At 38.7% G+C, this 20253-nt stretch overlaps 1 protein-coding gene across 1 annotated transcript in view; it reads right to left on the reverse strand.

Annotated features, from left to right (window-relative positions):
* Window positions 1–20253, reverse strand: part of BNC2 (basonuclin 2) — a 112383-nt gene that overhangs the window by 91174 nt on the left and 956 nt on the right. The window contains exons 2-3 of the mRNA XM_010295832.1: window positions 16188–16331; window positions 13963–14098 (exon numbers count right to left, since the gene is read on the reverse strand). Coding sequence (XP_010294134.1) covers window positions 13963–14098; window positions 16188–16331 — 280 coding nt within the window. The remainder of the gene's footprint in view (window positions 1–13962; window positions 14099–16187; window positions 16332–20253) is intronic.

Raw genomic sequence — 20253 nt, forward strand, 5'->3', positions numbered from 1 at the left:
TTTCCCTTTCCCCCATGATTTCCAAAGGTTATTCTCAAGTTTCCTTTTTGGGGTTCACATAAGATATAACTCTGCTACAGAAAGGAGTCATGGATTTGATGTATTCCCAAAACAAGATAAGATGATCAAGGTACAAGAATAGGACTGGTTCATAAAACATACTGTAACTTTCCTTTGCATCCATCACTTTCTCCAATATCTAGGCATAACCCTTTACCTCTTAACACTCCCTATTAGTCAAACATATGTTTCTCCGTTTTGCAAAAGATGAAACTATTTCAAAGCAGCAATGCAAAAACTCCAGTCTCATGCAGAAATCTAAAATTTGCTTAAATAATACACCTTATTAATATCTCATCTCCCTTTTTAAAATCACTTTTAAAATTACACAGGTTTACTTTGACAGGGGCTAGCTATGTCCACAGAAAAGTGAATATAAATTGAATGAGACTTGTTTTAATGTGTAACAGACATATGTTTTTAAATATATAGATGATGACCTGTGCACTTCAAACTGCTACTAATAAATTTATGGCATGCATTTAGACTTAATTTGCATGGAGATTTCTGAGACAGAGAACCTTATTCTGATCATTCATAGATTAACAATCTACTGTAACTACCAGAGCTGCCAGGAAAAGATCTCTCTATGGATTTAGATGCAATCAATGATTACTTGGGGGCTAAGGCGGGGGAAGGGTGCATGGTACCTCTGGCCACCGAGATACGGAAGCATTATGAAGGCTCTTCCTTTTTCCAAACAATTAACATCCGCACACACACACACTCTCCCATACCAAAAAAGAATTACCTTAACTATACTTACTTAAAGAAAATTACATTCAACTTTAGCTTGGCCAAGCTAAACTCCTTGGTTGCTGACAATGAAAAAGGTTCAGAGTTATTTTAAATGTTTTATCCCTTTACTTATTTATCTGCACCAGACAGCAATTTAAAGCCATTTATAGCTCATGGATCCACTTAAAATTTGTATTTCTCTGACAAATTTCTGGTACAAGATTCCTTTCTCCCTCCTATCCTATCTGCGCTTTTATTATTTTTAACTCTCGAAAACCTAGTGGGGAAAAAAATACCCTGCTCTACTATGCTTGACACTTCAGGGCCTGAGTTCCAATGTCACCTGTCCAATTACTCATTAGCTAGGTTATAAAACACTGCTGTATGTATGTGTGATTAAAAGAATTAGTAATATGAAATATAAGGGTACCAAAGAAGTGCTGACCATGCAAGAATAATATATGTGTTTGTGGGTTATGCGAAAAAAATTCTCCTGAAAGGTCCTGTTTCATGTTCAATAGTTTATTGACTCAGTAATACATCAGGTCTCCACCGGTCAGTAATGGTGTTCTTTCTCTAATATGTTCATTAATTAATGAACTCAGTAATTAATTGTAGTGCAAGAAGAACAGCTTACAAAATGCTATTCTTATTTTGCCATAAAAGGTTTTCTCACATTCACCACGTATTTTAAACCTCTGCACCAATGTGACACACTTTTGTTGTATTTTATATTATTTTGCCTTGTTCATGTGTCACTTACAGTATGTATAATAGGGGTAATATAGTGTATGTACATATACTAGATGAAACTGTGTCATTTGGTAGAGTTGCTTTATTAAGGCTCATCAGCATTTCCATTACAACCCTACCTATTATTGGCCTAGAGGTTAACAAGTTGCCTGTAAAAATTGGATTCAGCTTGAACCTGAAATACAATGTTTCAGCCTAAGAGTGCTGAATTTATTACACACATTCAAAAATGAGCCATTTAGCCATTACAAATTTTAAGATGGAGGGAAAAAAGTTTAGAGATTTCATGTTTCTTTTTCTCTTCCCTGAGTTAAAGAGAGTCTTGATAGTGTAAAGTTTTGAAGGAGATTAATTAATTAATAAGATTACTATCTTTTATACATACTCCCCAAAACTTCATGAAAAATTTTCAGAAATGTGAAAATGTCAGCTTGTTCCTCAAGTAACTAAATCTGAAAAGTCTTCAGAAAGAGCTATGCATTTTTATAAAGTAATACGGATTGGCATGAGAAACTCAAAACATAAGTAGCATGGCCAAAACATTCAGCTTGGCCTTACTTGGCCACTTTTTTCTGCAAAGGGTGTGTTGCTGCAGGTTCTAATCTGGTTTCAGCAGTTTCCCATCCCATCACTACGAATCCTGTACATACTTCTGAGTGATGAAGATAACCCTTCAAGCTGCAAGATGCTCACTTGGGACTGGAAAAATTAATATTCTAATTCACATTCTAGCATGATCTTGGTCCAGTTTGTTAGCCTCATGCCTACATTCCCTAAGCAATAACCAGACACAATGATAGTATCGTGTTATCAGGCTAAATGCAACATAAATTGTGAGGCACTCTACAGTGATGGAGGCTATTGAAAATCTCAAGTAGAATTGATTCTTTATTTCAAAGATGCATTTTTCACTTTACTCAGTTAATCCAGAATCACTGTAAATACCTGAGATGACTACAATAACCAACATGAAACCAGCGTAAATTGGCGGAGGAGGATTCAAGATGCCAGGAATAGTGTGTGTCCCTACACACACAGATGGAATATTAACATTCATTAACACAAAAGAAAGCATTGTCTTTAAAGACCTTCACAATGCAACCAACACATGCACTGAGCCTTGCAGGACGGGCATCTGAATTATTAACAGTATCTTTCAACTGGTTTTCAATAGCATTTAACTTAGGCATACAAGGTACTGACAGTTTGTTCAGGAGGCTCAGGAATGACCCAGAACAGCAGTGAGAGATGGATGTGGCGTAGATTCACCTAAGAATACAAAGCTTTAATGCAGCCCCTTCATTCCCCAGTGGCAGCATTTTAGAGGGGATAAAAGTACAGTAGCTGGTATGCTTGCAGGCAGCAGCGTGGATTGGTATAACTGTGCTTGGACATCTGTTACTGCTTAATTTGAAAGAGGTGGGGAGTAGGGATAATAAAAAGATCCTGGGTGAGTTTGCAGCAGCTAAATATCGTAGCCATTGTTCAAACCTGCTAAAAAGTAGATATAAAAATCCAACGGTGTAGCAATGCTAAACTTTTGCCAGAAAATGCTTCTGAAAGAGTACTGCTGGGCATTCCAGAAGTCATAGACTGTAATTCTGCCTTGACAACATATTGCTAAAAAGTTTATGTATCGGGACTCTGTGTACTACACTATGTTATAGGGAAAGAAACGGAAATTTTTCCTAAGGTTTTCCTCAGCAACTCTTCCAAGAAAGCCAGAAAGAAAACAAGAGCAAAGGAAAAGAAACCAATGACCTTTCATAGTGAGAGGAACAGTAAAATCAGCAGATACAGGTCCCCCCTGTACCAGCTGATAGGCAACCATGTATTTAGATGAGAACTTGCAGGTTAAGGCCCTTAAGTTAGCAACAAAACATGCGTTTTCTACAGCTTCTTGAAAAGTGCCATTATGTTCTACCAAGTCAATGGTCTTCAGAGAACAGGAGTTCTCAGACAGTTTTATACATCCCTTCCACTGAGCTCCTAACATAATACGCCTTGCATTTCTACCAAATTACAGTGGCCCTTGAGGACATGTGGAGGAAATGGACGGGGTTTCAGTAGAATCATTTGAAATAGTTGACATAGCTGATTCCTTAAATCCTAAAGCAATGCTATTAAGGTTTCACACAAGGTAATACAACACACATATACAAGAATAAATTAATGGTTTTATAATTGACACAGAAACATTCAGAAATATCTTGCTGCTTTCTTTGAGATGTTCTTCCTGTAAAGTGTAATGCAGAAAGAAGGGAACTTTGCCTAGTGTTGAAGCATGTGGTCTAGTACACCTCTGAGTAAGTTTGTATGGCTAACATTAAAAGATGTTAGACCTGACATCTGTGGGTTTCCCCCAGACCAAGGATATTCATTTAACATAGTTTGGGTGATTTAATTATATCTAACAAGTAAATATTATTCATATATTAATAGGAACAGCCTATAGCAGTAATGGAAAATCAATCTGTCTAGCTGTTTTGCAGAGCTTCCAAGAGATAAGCAGCAATAAGCTACCATGAAAGGGATCACAGTGTGGGAGAAGGAGGAGAACACATAAAGAAGAGGTATGATTCCTCCTGGGGAGTTCTTACAAGTGACCACAAAAGATGGAGGCAGTTTAAAATGATGCAGCATTCTGGAGAGATAGATAAGTTTTACAACTTCCTTTATACTAAATTTTAGGATAGCAGATCTAAGAAAAATTCTTAATGTAACTTGTGATGAGGTTCCAAGAGTCCTGTGAGGTTAAGCAGCGTCTTACTGAAGTCTCAGCTATACCCTTCCATAGAGTAGGCAGCGTTTAACAGAGCCTTGCTCTTAATGTCCTTGCCTCATCTTTCTCATGCACAAAAAGGTATTTAAGAAATGTCTCTTATCAAGCCATCTATGATATAAGGAATCTGTGCAACTGAATACATAATGGCGTCAACTATACTCACTCTCTTTGCACGGAAGTTCCATCTACCTGTCTAAAGCATGTACGATACGTTTATCTTATGGAGCTCACACAATCTAAATCCACTGTTACCAACCAGGAGCACGAGGCTTGATGATTTGGTCCAGCATTTGTGAAATCTTTCTAGCGAGAGTTCAAACCAGCAAACTGGTGCGTAAGGGCAGTTCCTTACAGCTGCAATAACATCAGTAAGACTCTACACAAGAATGTACTCTGCTCTAATGTGTTCCTTAGTAACGAAGCCAGGGTTTTTAAACACACACATATACACACAGGTATACTTAAAAATAAGATTTTGCATAATGTGGTAATTTACACGTTCTACGCATTTTAGTAATAAGAGCAAGAACTTTCCATATTTAATTGACAGAATAAATGATCTTGTTTATGATTTTAAAAACAATAAAAGTGCTGATGGTGTAAGTCAATAAATTAAATATTTGGGTGAAATGATGGGAAGTATTGGAAAAGTAAATGCAAAAAGCATTGTTTGCAGCTTATCTCACAACTTTAAGAAAAACCTAAACACAATATGTCAAATAGAGCCTTTTCTTTCCACTGTCAAACAGTTTCAATTCTATATTATAAACACCCAATACCTAATTTTGAACTAGTATTTTAGTGAAAGCAAGTAAGACTGTCATTGGGAGAATAATTTAAACACATACAGTAGCTAGTCTTGAGACATGATGGCACATCAAAATAATTGTTCAAAGTTAACGAGCGAGAGGTTAATGAGGAACACAGATCCACTCTTCTGTTGCTGTATGTTGACTCATGACAAGAAAAGATATGAAGCAGCAGACAACAGGTAAGTCCTGCAAGTATTCCAGCATTGTTTTAATGGAAAGTCTTCTCTGCCATTAATTTTTTCTTACTGTTTCTTGGTTATAAAGTGAAGAAGATAAAATCAGTTTATATAAATCAACACTACTGCTCAGTGCAGGATTGTACCATACTACAGTTTTAGGTTGTAGGGGTTTTTTTCTTTTTTAGAGCATATATTACATGCTTTGTAAACATCTCTTAGAAAATATGTCACTTCTCTTCTCTATTACTTCAGGAATCCCAATAAATTTCTTTCTCTCTTGTCAATATAAGCATAAATTCTGCTGTGTAAACGCCAAAATGTTCCCAATGAAATTATATGCGATCTTTAAGAGCTGGCAAATCAGGAGTACAACAGAGTGTGTTTTAAATTAACACCAAAAGGAGGATCATTTGCATACTGACATTTAGGAAATGCACAATGTGACCTGCCTATAGTAAGCTTGGTATTATAGGGAATTGTCATGGTTTAACCCCAGCCGGCAATGAAGCATCACCAAGCCACTCTCTCACTCCTCCCTGGTGGGATGAGAGAGAGAATCGGAATGGTAAAAGTAAGAAAACTCATGGGTTTTATAAAGACAGTTTAATAGGTAAAGCAAAGGCCACGCAGACAAGCAAAGCAAAACAAGGGATTCATTCACCACTTCCCATGGGCAGGCAGGGGTTCAGGCATCTCCAGGGAAGCAGGGCTTCACTGCGCATTAATGGTGACTTGGGAAGATGAACGCCACCACTCTGACTGTGTGCCCCCCCTTCTTCTTTCCCCAGCTTTTATTGCTGAGCATGTTGTCATATGGTCTGGAATGTCCCTTTGGTCAGTTGGGATCAGCTGTCCCTGCTGTTTCCCTGCCCAACTTGTTGTGCACCCCCAGACAACTCGCTGGGGGAGCAGTGTGAGAAACAGAGAAGGCCTTAATGCTGTGCAAGCACTGCTCAGCAATAATTATAACATTGGTGTGTTATGAACGTTGTTTTCAGCACAAATCCAAAACACAGCACCACACCAACTACTGTGACGAAAATTAACTCTATCCCAGCCAAAACTAGCACAGGAATTATTCACAATTTATAGACAGCCATACTACTCGAAGTGTTCAAGGCCAGGTTGCATGGGACTTTGAGTAACCTGGTCTAGTGGAAGGCGTTCTTGCCCATAGCAGAGGGGTTGGAACTAGATGATCTTTAAGGTCCCTTCCAACCCAAACCATTCTATGATTCTATGACACCTAAGTGAGGAGATCACCAAGGATTGGATACGGGCAATAGAAAATATGCAGCTGTTCAACTTTGAGCTAGACTTTAGGACAACCTTTTGTGTTTGAAACCACAAACTTGTGTCCTTATTGAATTGCTCACACATTTGACAAGACTTAGAAAAACAACTACAGATGTTGTGGGCCACCAGATACATTTCTAATCATTGTTGGCAGATAATTGTACCTAAAATGTTAGGCAGCAATCACTAAAAGTCAGAGCTTGGGTACACTTCATCATTTAAGTCTGTGAGCATAAATAAAAAAGCAAATTTGTTTTTCAAGAACAAGAATGGCCCAGTCTGCCCCTGCTCCCCTCCCTCCCTTTGCAGTTGTCTATAGCATCTCTCTGTGCTTCAGAATGTTTAATTGCTGAACCCATACTCATTTGGATTACAGAAAAATCACAGTGCATGAGATTGTAAAGTTCACTTCAAATTAAAGCATACCTTCCCAAGGAAACACACAAAAAACCAGGAGAAAAAAATCTCCAATAAAATTAGAAAAGCCAGATAGATATAAATCACTACACCTTTCCGAAGTTAATTTCAAAAGTATATTTTCAATTCTAAGAAAGAAGAAAAACTGGGGTGGAAGTGCTTGCTGTACTTTCTACAGAATGAAGTAGAAGTACATGCAGAAGTATTTCTGTCTCTGCAGAGAGACGGAATGTCTCCATCATGTAATTCTCGTACAAAAATGGCAATTTTTGAACTCACCTACAAGTTTTATATGGGTATTTCTGCAGCCAACACACTGGACAGAAAGACTACCTTGATTCTGATCCTAGGTCTGCCACTCCCACAGACGCACCGCATGGCACTGGTTAAGTCACTTAACCACTCTATTTCTAACTGCCCAGTCTGTAAAAAACAGGTAATGATATTATGTACCATTTTCAGAGATGAAACTAACGAGCTGCTCACCCAACATGGTGAAGTATGAGGACAGAAGGTAAGGCAGAAGCATGAAGCATTACTATCTCTTCTGATAGCACAAAAATTTTAACAGACTTTTTTAAATTAAACAACTTCAGGTTGGTTTGTCATTGGTAAAGGAATAATTTTAAACACAGGAATCATCTAGAGAAAATAACCTTAATTGATGAAGTTTTTTAAAGATGGCGATTTTTAACTTCAATACCTATAGCCTAATAATGCACTGCCCAAACCAAAAAACAGTAAGGGGGAATACACTTTGCGTTTGAATGGTCTTAAATATCCATGCAGTGCAATGAGGTTTCTGCTCTCTCCCCCATTCACAGATACCCAAATATCTTCTGAGTTGTTCTTCTGAGTTCATTTTATTATCAATTTCACATCACACTATATTAGTATTGTTATTAGTATTTATTTTCAGTAATACAATTTGAAAGGTACTAATATCGTTATATTTCTCTGTGGCATTCAAGAAAACAGTTACTAATGCAATATGAAGGGAAAGATGCTAACGAGAGAAAGCTGTTAATAGGATAAAACAGCTTTTCCTGGAATAAGAACAACCTAGCCTTTAAGCATTTCAGGAAACCATTTTCAACTCTTCTTGAGAAAGAGCTGGTGAATGAATGGGGAATAAGAAGAGAAGGAAAAAGAATAAAATGTCATTTTTAATGTTGCATTTATGTTAGGAGTCACTCTTCAGATCTACTTTAGATACTTTCAAAGGTGGAAACCTGTGTGAAGGAATGCTACCTAGACTTTTCTAGAGAAAACAAATGTAACACAGAATAGCTTTGTTATTTTCCTGGAACTTTCTGTAGGCCATGTTCATCCTGATTCTACACACTGCACTCACATTGCTGCCAACAGGATATTCTACAAAGACTGTAGGTACAGTATCACCCTATGTTTCTATACCATGTAAAACTAGCCTGAGGTTCCCAGGCATCAAAGGCAAAGTTGTTTGCACTGAAAAAATTAAGACTGACAAGTGCTGCTTTGCTTAAAATTTGAAGAAAAACACATGGTTGATTTAAGAATGAGATTCCCTGTGCCTGAGAGCATGTTAGCAAATGCAGACTTTGTTCTTATAGATGAAAACCAGATTCACGTTACGAGACCAACACTGTCAGTCACTGGAGTTCAGCCACACACTTTGTCAAGGCAACACCCAGTGCCGAATAGGTACCCAACAAGACTGATGGACGCACCTGGAAAAAGCCTCACATATCCTCTTGTATCCCTCTAGAATGTTAATTCTAGAGATTAACTTTGCTAGCTCCACCCAGCTCCTCACCTCAAGTAAGCATAACTATGGTCTCCTTTAGAGAGCACAGGAGGCAAGTTGCTTCCACTGGTTTTACTGCCCTGCCCACCCTGGACCAATCATTCCCTGTTTCTGAACTGAATGGTTTACTATTTCTACACCATCCTTGCACTCAACATTATTGCTTTTATAGGAAAAAAGAAAAACATTCTCCAAACTGAAAAAAATTTATTTAGCCATCGCTAATAAAAGTACAACCGTTTTTCTTTCTATAAACCTTACTGACACCTCTGTAGGGGGGAAAAAAAAATCTCTGCTGGCAACTACATAAGATAAAGTATACCAGGATCCCCATACTGTGGTATCAGACTTGCTATTCACTACGGACTTCCATTTCCTTACAGCAAATGTTTTTAGAAGAAAGTATGTAAAGCAATAACTTTTGAAACTTGTGATGCAAAAATTAAAACGCAATAAAGCACACCCCAAATGGAAATTTTTCCTGTGGTATCTTAAAAAAGACATTGAGCCTGCAGATGTAGCATGCATGTGGAACGAAATAATCAACACAATGGGTCAGAAATCCACAAAAGACAACAATTATGAATGGTTCAAAAGAGTCTTTTAAACCTATTAAATCAAATATTTATTCTTCAAGTATTGTGTCTACAAAAATTGATCAGAAGATGAGAATGTTTAAGTCTTAAAGGTCAACAGATAAAAAACTCATGTTCTCAAGCCTAGTTTTGTTGGGTCTCGTCCAGTCTGCCCAGTAAAAAATACAAGTGAAAACATGTAAATATGCAAAAATATCCCCTTTAACAGATAAATAAGAAATCTTATAAGAAAAATGTAGATGTCCACATAAGATTTTGTTGGCAAAATCAGTAGTTAGATTTTTTTGGTTTCCACCTTTTTCTTCTCTGTTGAAAGAATAAGCAAAAGCTGTTTTAAACAAAGTAAAATGCAGTAAAATCCTGGAATAGCTATTCCTTTCTGTCCATTTAACCAGGAATTCTCCTTTAAAGATATCACAAACACATTTTTTATTGTTTAATCTGCTCTTCAGGAAGACTTCACTTTTCAGGCTTTTCTTTACTTTCTCAGATGTTACTGCTTTCTGCATTCTAAAGGATGGGCTTTCAATTTGGCCAAAAAAATACATGGACTTAGACTACACTGTACTGCATTTTAGCCTGTGAAGATAAATGTGAGTTCTATAAAAGTTACATGACAAAGTTCTAATGAAGGATTTTATTTTTCCTAAAATAAGTGCAATAAATTAAAATTTATTAGAAGAGTTTGATTATTTTCTAAAAAGAAAATAATCTTTTCTATCTCATTAACATACTGTACTGTGTACCGTGTTTTTAAGTTTTAACCTAAAGCCGTAACTTCTTATTTAAATTAGATCCTCAGTCCTGCACTGTTCCTTCAGTGGCCAACTCTGTCAGACACAAAACTGACCCTGTAAGCAAGTAAGAACAAGCAGACCACACAACCTTTCCCTGCGCACACTCCTCCCCAAAAGCCAGATTAACAGGTGAAAATTTTTCTCTTCATTAGATAATGTTGTTCACTAAACACATATTTCTTTTATTCATGTATCTTTTAAACTTTGCTCCCTCAACACTTCCCAAAAACAAAGACGTGGAATTTTTGCACAAAGGTTTGCTAACGTATACTCTATCCCTTCAGCTTATGTATTAGACAGAAAAATTCCAGTAAGTGTGAAATAGATAAAATGTTTTTCCTTGGCCAGAATGGAGTATGATTATATATATAAACACTTATTAAGAGAGAGAGAGAGAAAGAAAGAAAGAAAAGAGAAAAAAATGGGGAAAAAAAATGTTATTGGTTTTCTCAGAAGGATTTTCTTTTATACATAGCTTTATCCTATAATTTTGTCCCTGTTGGGCACACTGCCTAAATTTAAACACAAACAGTCAAGCAATGAAGAAACATTACCACATTTACTGTGAACAAAAACTCCCAGTTGTACAGTGAAATTTTAATACATTTCAACTTATCTCTTTTACTAATGGGGAGAGTACAAATCCTGCAGGAATTCGCTCTGCAAACTGGTAATTACAGTAGACTCACTTTTTTATAATGCATATGTATAGTCAGACACAAGAACCATAGCTGCCCTTTTGATGTAGGTTACAATAGGAATGTTTAAAAAAATTATGAAAATCTACAACAATTCTAAAGGAATGCATTATTTCATGGGAAGTTGTCCTTTAGCTATACTCAAGAACACAAATATACATAATACAATATACATATATTTATTTGCTTTTATAAACTGCAGCACAAGCTTTATCAGCTTGTTCTTTTTATTCAAGTGGTTTGTTTTTTTCCCAATGTACAGTATAAACCTGCCCCTACTGGTACAAAGCTGGAGTTTCCATCCTACAATGTCATGTATTAGCTCAGAAAAAGATTTTTGTTCTCCCAGGCCTCTTCCTCTGCACAACCTTCAAATTTAAATAGTTTTGATCTTCAAATTTACGTCTCATTAAATCATTATAACACATATTTAAAAGCACTGTTTCAATTGCATAGATTTACAACATACAATGTCCAACTCAGCTAAGATAGGACATGCTGTGTCTGGCAGAACATGTTTGAAGTGTACACAAAGCCAGATTTAATTTAATCCAAGGGGGGGTGTGAAATCAAAGTAAGATCTACTGCCATTGTCACACATAGGGACAATATTTATCTTTAATATAATCATGACAAGACAGAGCTATATGTTAACTAAAAAAAGAACTAAGTACAAGACAAATAAGGGCCTGCAAAAAAAAAAAAACAAAACGTATTTCCAAGTCTTTTATGGTCTACACTGTGGTTTTTTCAATGCCTATCCACCACACCACTTGACTCTGCAAATACTTGCATGCTCACTGTTTAGATATACTCATAGCCATACTATGTTCTTTAAAGATAGAAAAAATAATTCTCACACAATTCAATAAATAAATAATTGCATCCTCTAAGCACAACACACAAAAAATCATACCAGCATTCCAGTTTCTGAAGTTCCTGTAAACAGGCTCATCTTGAAAATTGCCAGAAGAGCAAGCCATATATTTAGCAATTAATTTTAAAACTGATTTGTCAATATAGTTTACACCTACCTAGCACCTCTTTGAATCAAATGCTGCATATTCACCAGTTTGCAACACCCAGCTTGGTAGAAACAAAATCTGCTTGTCTCTGTTACCAGCTCTTGTTTGGCATGTTGGTTGGAGAACAATATGAAACATTTACAAGTTTCCCTTACTGTGGAATAGCTTCACAGCTCAAAACAGCCACAGTTAAAGTCACCAGACCCCCAGACTTCATTCTCCAAGCACAAAAAGTTGATATTTTGAGGAAACGGTATAAATCAAAGTGTCAATATTACTCACCATCACCAATGGGGAATCAATGGCAGAATGAAAATTGTAAAAACAGTGATGGGGAAGTCCTCTCTTGTAAAACCTTGAGATGTGCTTTCCATGGAGGCATTATTAGAACCCTTGAAATTTTATGTGAGTTGAGTATTTTCATTTCCCTCATGGCTGGGCACTAGCTCCCTCACAGATGTAACCCTCTTCTCCAGAGAATTGCTGTTTTTAGCAATGGAATTATTCTTTCATCAAAAAGTGAGTTGTTAATGACTGTTGGAATCACTTCTTCACTTTTTTTTTTTTTTTTTTTTTTAATAAACCCAGTCTTGACTAAATTTGAAGAGACTTCTTCTCATTCACAGTTAGGGATACAATGTGAGCATTAGACTGAGGAAGGGTGCTACACTAGGGTTACTAACAAAAGGCATTGCACTTAATGCATGTATGTGTGGTAAGTATCTTACTCATTCTTATGAGAAAGTGAAATCTACACAGTGCTAGAAGGAAAGAGAGTGAGAAATATGTGTGCCAGCAGGTCTACAAGTCTAAACAGTCCTCACAGCAACAAAATTCATTTTCACAGAATAGAAGATAAATGCTGTATCACTTATGGCTCTGGCTGATGCAATACTTAGGATGTGCTTTAGTCAGCAAGTCTCTGTTGAAAGCATACGGGAGGTAACACAAACTCATCCTCTGAAATTACCTTCACCACTGTGCATCACAATTAAGGTAACAACCTTGTCACAGTGGTTTCCGTCTGTCTCAGAGTGGGCACGGATATGCAATAGCTGAGTCTGGATTTCCCAATGCATATGCTGTGCTAAAACTGAATTTCTAGATTTCAGAACCAGTGTGGGGACAAACAAGATAAAATATATCCCAGACTAAGACTCTTCTTGGATAGAAGGCACCAGATCTAGCCACATTTCCAAACAGGAGAAACAGTATCTCTGCAATAAATATGCAGCAACGGGACTTAAGTTACTACTTTCATTTAATTCCCAAGGATTTACAGGAAAAGAAACTCCAATCAACTTGGAAAAGAAACTTCTCCCTTTTACATATTGTCACATGTAAAAGTGAACAATGCCTATTTTTAACTATTTTTAATTAAAAACATTATGATACTAAAATCAGTTGTACTAAATGGGTGTAAAAAGATTGTATGTGAGACATTTGGGTATAAAGGCTTTATCTAACAAAACCATTCTAGATCATTGACAGTGATCCTCATTATATATTTCTTGACACTTCCCAATTTTTAGTGCTCGTTTCAATTTGGGACTCAGTTTGGAAAGTGTACAGGACCTCCAGTACATGCACAGGTTCTGTGGATCTTGATGCCAAGTAACTTTCTTATTCTTTATTACTTATTTTTATAACATTATGTGTAACATTTCTTCATACATGGGCAGAAAATAAAGAAAACTAATCAGAACCCAAGTGGCTGTGGTTTAAGGAGATAGTCCTCAGTGTGACCTGAGACAACATAATCTAAGTCGCTGACAGTGAAGCTAGAATAGATTTTATGCTGGCTGTACACCTCCATGCTGAATGCATGTGTTACATTTACAAACAATTAATGTTAATACAAAACCTAAAAGTAAAGAAGTCCAGTGGCTTGCAATGTATGCCTCAAACCCTGTTTTGAGATGCTGACGTTTTAAAATTATTTCTACTTGAAGTGAGAATGGATAACCTCAAACTGAGGGATGCAGAAGTACTTCAAAACCTGTAGAGTCCAGCTGAGTACCGTGCTTGCTGGGATGACAGCGATGTTCCCACTGTCTTTCCTTCCCAAGAGTTTAGACACGAGAACTGTGTCTATCATAGCCACTCCTTCTTTGCTGTTTATTTGTTTAACTGATGGCTGCCTGAAAATTTTGTACCTGGTTTAAGTATAAGAAGCTGTAAGCAAGAAAATAATTTTTAAGCACAATACTGGAGAGAAGACCAACACAGTGTAGGAAGCTTACCGCACAGTAGCATTGCTTTTTACATGTGTCACCAGTCCTGTAAATATCATTGCCTCCTGTGCTATACCTGCACATTTGTTGCTGTTAGGTATGAAACGTTCAGTGCAGCTATCATTTCTAGAGGTTTACACAATGTGCAGTCATTTGTACAATGACCTGAGATTAAGACTTCCACGTAATCAAATTGTTGGCTGTTTATACATTTGTGGTGGACTGTAGCCAGCCAGTCACCACAGTTTCTGTCACAGGAACTCACTCCTGAGCCACAAATTTAAAGCAGGTAGTCAAGAGATGCTGTATTTCTTGTTTCTGACCGTATGAATTTAGTACTATTGTCTTGCATACTTCACAGCAATTGTAGCTGAAGTGGGCCAAATGACTAACAAATTGTTTTGAAAGTTCTACATGCCCTCTTCCGGTTTTGCATTTAGGGGTGGGGGAAAGACAACAGGTGATCCATTCAGAAACGATATTCATATAGACAAACAGAAACTCTTGCATTTAAACACAGAATCAGTTTTTCTCCTAATCTCTTATCTTATAATAGCTTCTCTTGATCTACATGTATTTATTTAAAATCAGTCAAAGAGAACTCAGATGCTAGCCTGCACCCAAGGGAAAACCAGCAGCCTAATAACACTATTTTGTTTTGTTTTGATTTTCCATTGCTTTTGGTTTTATTCAGTGACAGGAGCACTCACCGGTCTGACTTTGATAATATCCACTTCCCTCACAGTACTAGGTGAATTTATACCTTTAAATGCATGCTAAAATACTACCTCTGGACCCTGAAGTCTTGTTTAGCCACAGACCTAAGACAGATTACACAATGGTAGTTACAGCTTTGCTGCAACAACCTGTTCTTGTATCTCAGAGCTGGAATATGGAAAGTCATACTCCCAGTGCACTCAGACTTTCAGTACTCTGCAGAAAGTGCAGCAAAATCACTAATTCCACACTAACTAATGTTGATTTGCCAGTGTTCAGCACCTTTAAAAACCAAGCAACACACATCCTCATAGACAGAGAAGTCAGCTGAATGCATTTAGAGTATTCTCAGCTTCTTCCCTGAGGTCTCTCCCAACTTTATCTAGAGGAATACCGTATTCAGTGTATGGTTAAATTTTCTTTCATTTTGCCTTCTGCCAAACTGGTGTTAGATCGCACTAAGTCTAGCATTGGCTGTAGTAATCCTGCTGCTACACAGTACATGAAGTGCTAAGGACGGGCCCTGCAAACAGGAATGCTCTCACTCCCCATGCAAGGACCGGTCTGCAGGCTCTAATCCAGCATGTATACTTACGTGTACGTGCTGTGCTTCTGCTAAGCCCTGTATTTATTCCTGTCATAGCACTCAGCAGTTTATTACAGGACAAAACTTACTTGGTCACCGTTTAATATGTAAATGTTTTGCAGCAAACACATATACTGTGCACATTTGTGGAAAAAGCAGACCTTTCTACTAGGCTGGTAGAAAGTGAAACGGCTCGGTGTGTGCAAAACACTGGCCCAGAGCCTCTTCCCATTGCAATCAATAGGAGTGTTGTCCTGTTGCGCTGAAGGCAGAATGAGCCTGTCATCGTTTTTTTTAACAGCTTTATGAAAAACAGCCTAACACAGCAACCTGAAAGTCTGTCAGTAACAATCTCCCTTCCCCCAAGTAATAAAATTGAGAGGATTATTATATGGGGATGCAGTTTCTAAACTGTATCTGCTGTCTAACATACTTCAAATGTATCAGCCCAAGAGACTGAAGTGCAAAGCTATCAGCCTAACTATCTAACAGATGGGATCAAATTCCACTCTCAGTTTACATTTTGATTCTCTTATGTCAGTAGGACTGCACAAGGACACTTAAACCTGTGGTAATCATAGCAGGTATCAATGGTACTCCTTATTCACAGGCATCGCTATAGCTGCTCCTCGGTGTCCTTCCTCCCCAGACAAATTCAGCAGCATCTCTGATGAGAGCTCCCAGGCAGGCTCTTTCTGCCATCCTCACCGTTGCAAACGCCGTTCCCTGAAGCCCCTGTTTTCATCTACCTTCACATCCACGCATGTCATCAGCAGCTGCACAGTAAATGCCTGTCTGTCTGCAGGAAAAGTTAAATCAGCATATTCAGCCCGTAACTGCAGTCTTTTTCTCCTGTGGGACAAAGGCACAGGCCAGATGGAATGGGTTCCTCCGTCTAGACCTCAGGGTCCACGTGATGGACAACACTACCATAAAATAAGCATGCACATACAGAGAGAACTAAATTCAGCTCCAAGAAACTCATGTGTCACCTCATTACAGCCAGCAGATTTCCATGATGAAAAGTTCAAGTCACGATGAGACAAATGGGAGACTTTCCTGTCATTTTTGTGAGAGAGGTCATAATTAAAAGCATCATTTAGCCTAGCACAAATTAGTGATGGGTAAAACCGAGATGCAACCACAAGCACAGACTCTTTCTCCACTCTGCTTACCACCTAATCCTCTTCGGTGTGAAAACTGGTCTGGAAATTGCATAAAAGCCGCCCTTCTGGTGAGATTTCCAGAGTTTTCGGGTAACAACTCCGCCAGACACACCACAAAACCAGACTCTGTTACAGTATGTTGATAAGTCTATTTCTACTCCTAGAAAAAGCCAGATGGTGCAGAGGTGTGTGATAATAATGTCTAAAACCAAAAAATTTTAAAACCCCATAATAGTTGTGGTTAGTTTGAGTTTAAGGATCAAATTCAGGTCAGTTCCACTTTATCCAGACTGATTCACTTCTCCCTATTATTATTTGATTGCCGACAATGTGCTTGCTGCTGTGAAATCCTCGAAAAGGAGTTTGACTTCAGGAGTTTAAATGCAGACACAGAGGAACAAGATGTACTAAGTAGCTAAGAAGGGAGTCAAACTCATGGAATTATATTTTCTCACCTTTCTAAAAAGAGTAAGGAAAATTTTGATCAGGAAACAAACACATTCAAGCTCCCACAGAACAGAAAATGGACATTCTTTATCAATTCATCTAAATTGAATTGAACACTTTGAACTGCACACTGGCTCTTGGTATTTCAAAAAGCAGTATTTACATGAAGAAAGTATCATGCCAAAAACCAGGAAGTGATGCTCCATTAATATTCATTACATGCCAACACTCAAAAAAAAAAGGAAAGAAAACGTAAGCTGCCAAGTTTATTTTGGCAAAGCTGTTTGACATGATTTGTATTCAAAGCAAAATTTAGAAAAATGTCTTTAAATAAATGTAAATCCCTTTCAAATTGAAAAAAACCCACATAAAACAGAAGGAAAAAGCACTTCTGAGTTTTAGCTTTTTTTCAATGCTAGACTGTACATAAGCAGTGATTAGTGAAGTACGTTGTCACAAAGGACCTACCTGCTTAAGTTAGACCTACTTTTTCCCGTCTTTGTAAGAATGAACATGGTTTGTTCAGTTATCAAGATGTTCTAAATTAATTACATTTAATACCTTTTCCCCCTCCCACCTATTTTTTAAAGTGTATGTATCAGCACCATTTTTAAAGGTGTGAGAAAGCCAAGTACGGAGAATAATCCCGGTCTTCCTAAGCAAAGACCAAACTACGTAAGAAGGTGGCAGTGGCCTTCAGCATGGTCTCAGTAGACTCCTCAGAAATAAAAACACTGATTCATTGCCTGGCTCAGCCCGCGGCAGGAAGGGGGCCAGTCATGTCCGTGCTGCACAGCGGAGTGAACACCATGCAGAGATTCCTAAAACTCTCCTGCACAGCTTCGCAAGACAAAGGAGCCCGAGCAGCGCTTCATGCATGTTCGGCCGCATCGCTTCTAGCGCTTCAGTAAGTTTGTATAAAAGCAGCCCAGGTATCTCCCAGCAGCCCAGGACCAAGGGGTTGTCTCGTACCGTCAGACGCCCCAGTAACGCATGACACAAAAAATTCAGTCTAGCAGGGAAGACAAGGCTCTGTCCTCAAAGCAGAAACGGAGACTGCGTTTATCCTCGTTTAAAATTTCACCTACTGATTGCAGCGGCTGGAAGAACAAAGGCATTCTGAAGCCAAATGTGAAGATGAGCAACAGGCCCTCACATGACTGTAAGAAGATGTTGTTTCTACTCCCATCCCACTGACTTCCCGAGTGACTTAATGTAGCTTCTCCTCCATTCCTCTACCCTTCAACCACCATTAAAAGCTCAGGAAGAGAGCCTGAGAATTAACTCTATAAAGCAGAAATTCTCAAATCAGGAGAGGGCAGGAGAGCAGCCAAGTATGTGCGGGAGAGAAGTCCAAAAAGCTGCATCAAGACTCTTGCTGTCTGTGCTCTTCTTCCACTCTTGTCCCATTTCCCCCACCCCAAACAACCTCTGTTGTTTCCTGACGTTTTGAGAAAGCCCGAGATTTACCTTGTGCCAGCAGGCAAGGGAACATGAGGCGAGGGGAGCCATGGGCCACAGTGCAGGCAGAGGCCACACGAAGGGCGTCTCCTCTTTCTCAAATGCTTCTGCCCCCGGACATCGAACCACACACCTCCTGGCAGCCTCCCCAGAGCTGCTCCCACCCTTCCCAGGGGCGCAGGGCAGGCTGGTCACGGCCAGGTAGCCCTAGGGCTGGTGACGAGCAGCAGGGTGTGAGGTGGGGACATCTTTGAGCAGGGAGCAGGAGGACAAGATGAGGGAGCAGAGTGCGGATGGTTCCCAGGAGGCAGGCTTTAGAGGGAAGGAGGAGGTCATTAGACAGGGAGGGACAGCAGAGGCCTTTCTTGAAAGCTGTTTCCTCCTACTTAGGAGAAATGACCGTGCTGGGTCATTTGGGCTGACTCGGGGCGGGGGGGAGGGGGAAATCAGGTGTGGTGGCAGGCAGGAGTAACAACTGCTAGACGTGGACAGAAGGGTAACTGAGGATCAGTGCTGAGGAGCTGGAGAAACACTGCAGCATCAGAGGGCATGCATGACAGAGGGGATAAACAAGCAAGTTCAGACACGTTTTTGACTCAATAGCAGAAAGGAGGTCTCATCTGTATAAGCACTGCATTGAAACCTTTGGAGGCCATTATTGGCAGGGATCCATACATTTATACGGATGTATTACTTTTCCAAATTATCATTCAAGCCGGTTGGTATAGCAGTTCAAAATACACCTTTCAGTTGTAAGCATATATGTTAATACTCTTCACCTCATTTAAAAATTTCTTCCTTTTTCTGAAACAATGGCCCCATTCAATAAGGGCTACAAAGATGAAAAGCAGATGCTTCCTAGAAGACTGGCAAAACTGATAACTCAGAAGGCATCTCACTCACCTAATTGCCATGGAGGAGAGTATCTAATAGTTATTAGATAGTAATACCATTAAATGCTACTAAAAGAAACATATAACTCCAGTAGCTCTGTAAATTCTCCATTAGTGTCAGCATCCAAATTCAATACTGTTGAAGGGAATCCCAGCAGATGAGAAGAACAGACCTTCTAAATAATTCTCCCAAAATGAAATCGCCACTTCTGTGATTTTTCTGATGCTTTCTGGAGGTTTTGGTCAGGCACAGCTTTTGAAGTCAAATGAGACTTTGGGCCTATGCCAGGTTGTTCCTTTTTCCTAAATCTTAAATACCTGACATGCTTTGGGAAATCACTGCTTATGAGAAAGTGATGACTGTTCAAGTGCTTAGTCAGTACAAGGAGGAGCTGCAAAGCTATCCCAGTCCCTTGTAAAACTTCAAGGGAGTAAAAGTATGTGGAGAGAAGCAGAACACCTGACAGCAAAGGAAGGAAAGGATGAAGGAAAGCACTGGGGCAGCTGTAAAGAAAGAAGATGGTGGAGGGAGGGGAGAGAGGCAAAAGGGGAGGGGGTGGGGAGAGAGAGAAATGAAACAGAAGAACTAGGGGCAAAGATGCAAACAGGAAAAATTGAAAAATCTGTCAGAGGAAAAGGACAGAACTACTGGCCTTTCAAATTTAAAAGAGTTTAAAATCTGATACGTCAAAGCGTTAAGTACCACATTTTTGACAGTAGTGGGCATAATAGCAAACTGATTTGTTTGCTACAGCTCTGCAAAGCTCACGTGTGAAAACATGCCATTGCACATCATGTGCCTCCATC

Source organism: Phaethon lepturus, unplaced genomic scaffold, assembly GCF_000687285.1.
Source record: "Phaethon lepturus isolate BGI_N335 unplaced genomic scaffold, ASM68728v1 scaffold12191, whole genome shotgun sequence".
NCBI lineage: Eukaryota > Metazoa > Chordata > Aves > Phaethontiformes > Phaethontidae > Phaethon > Phaethon lepturus.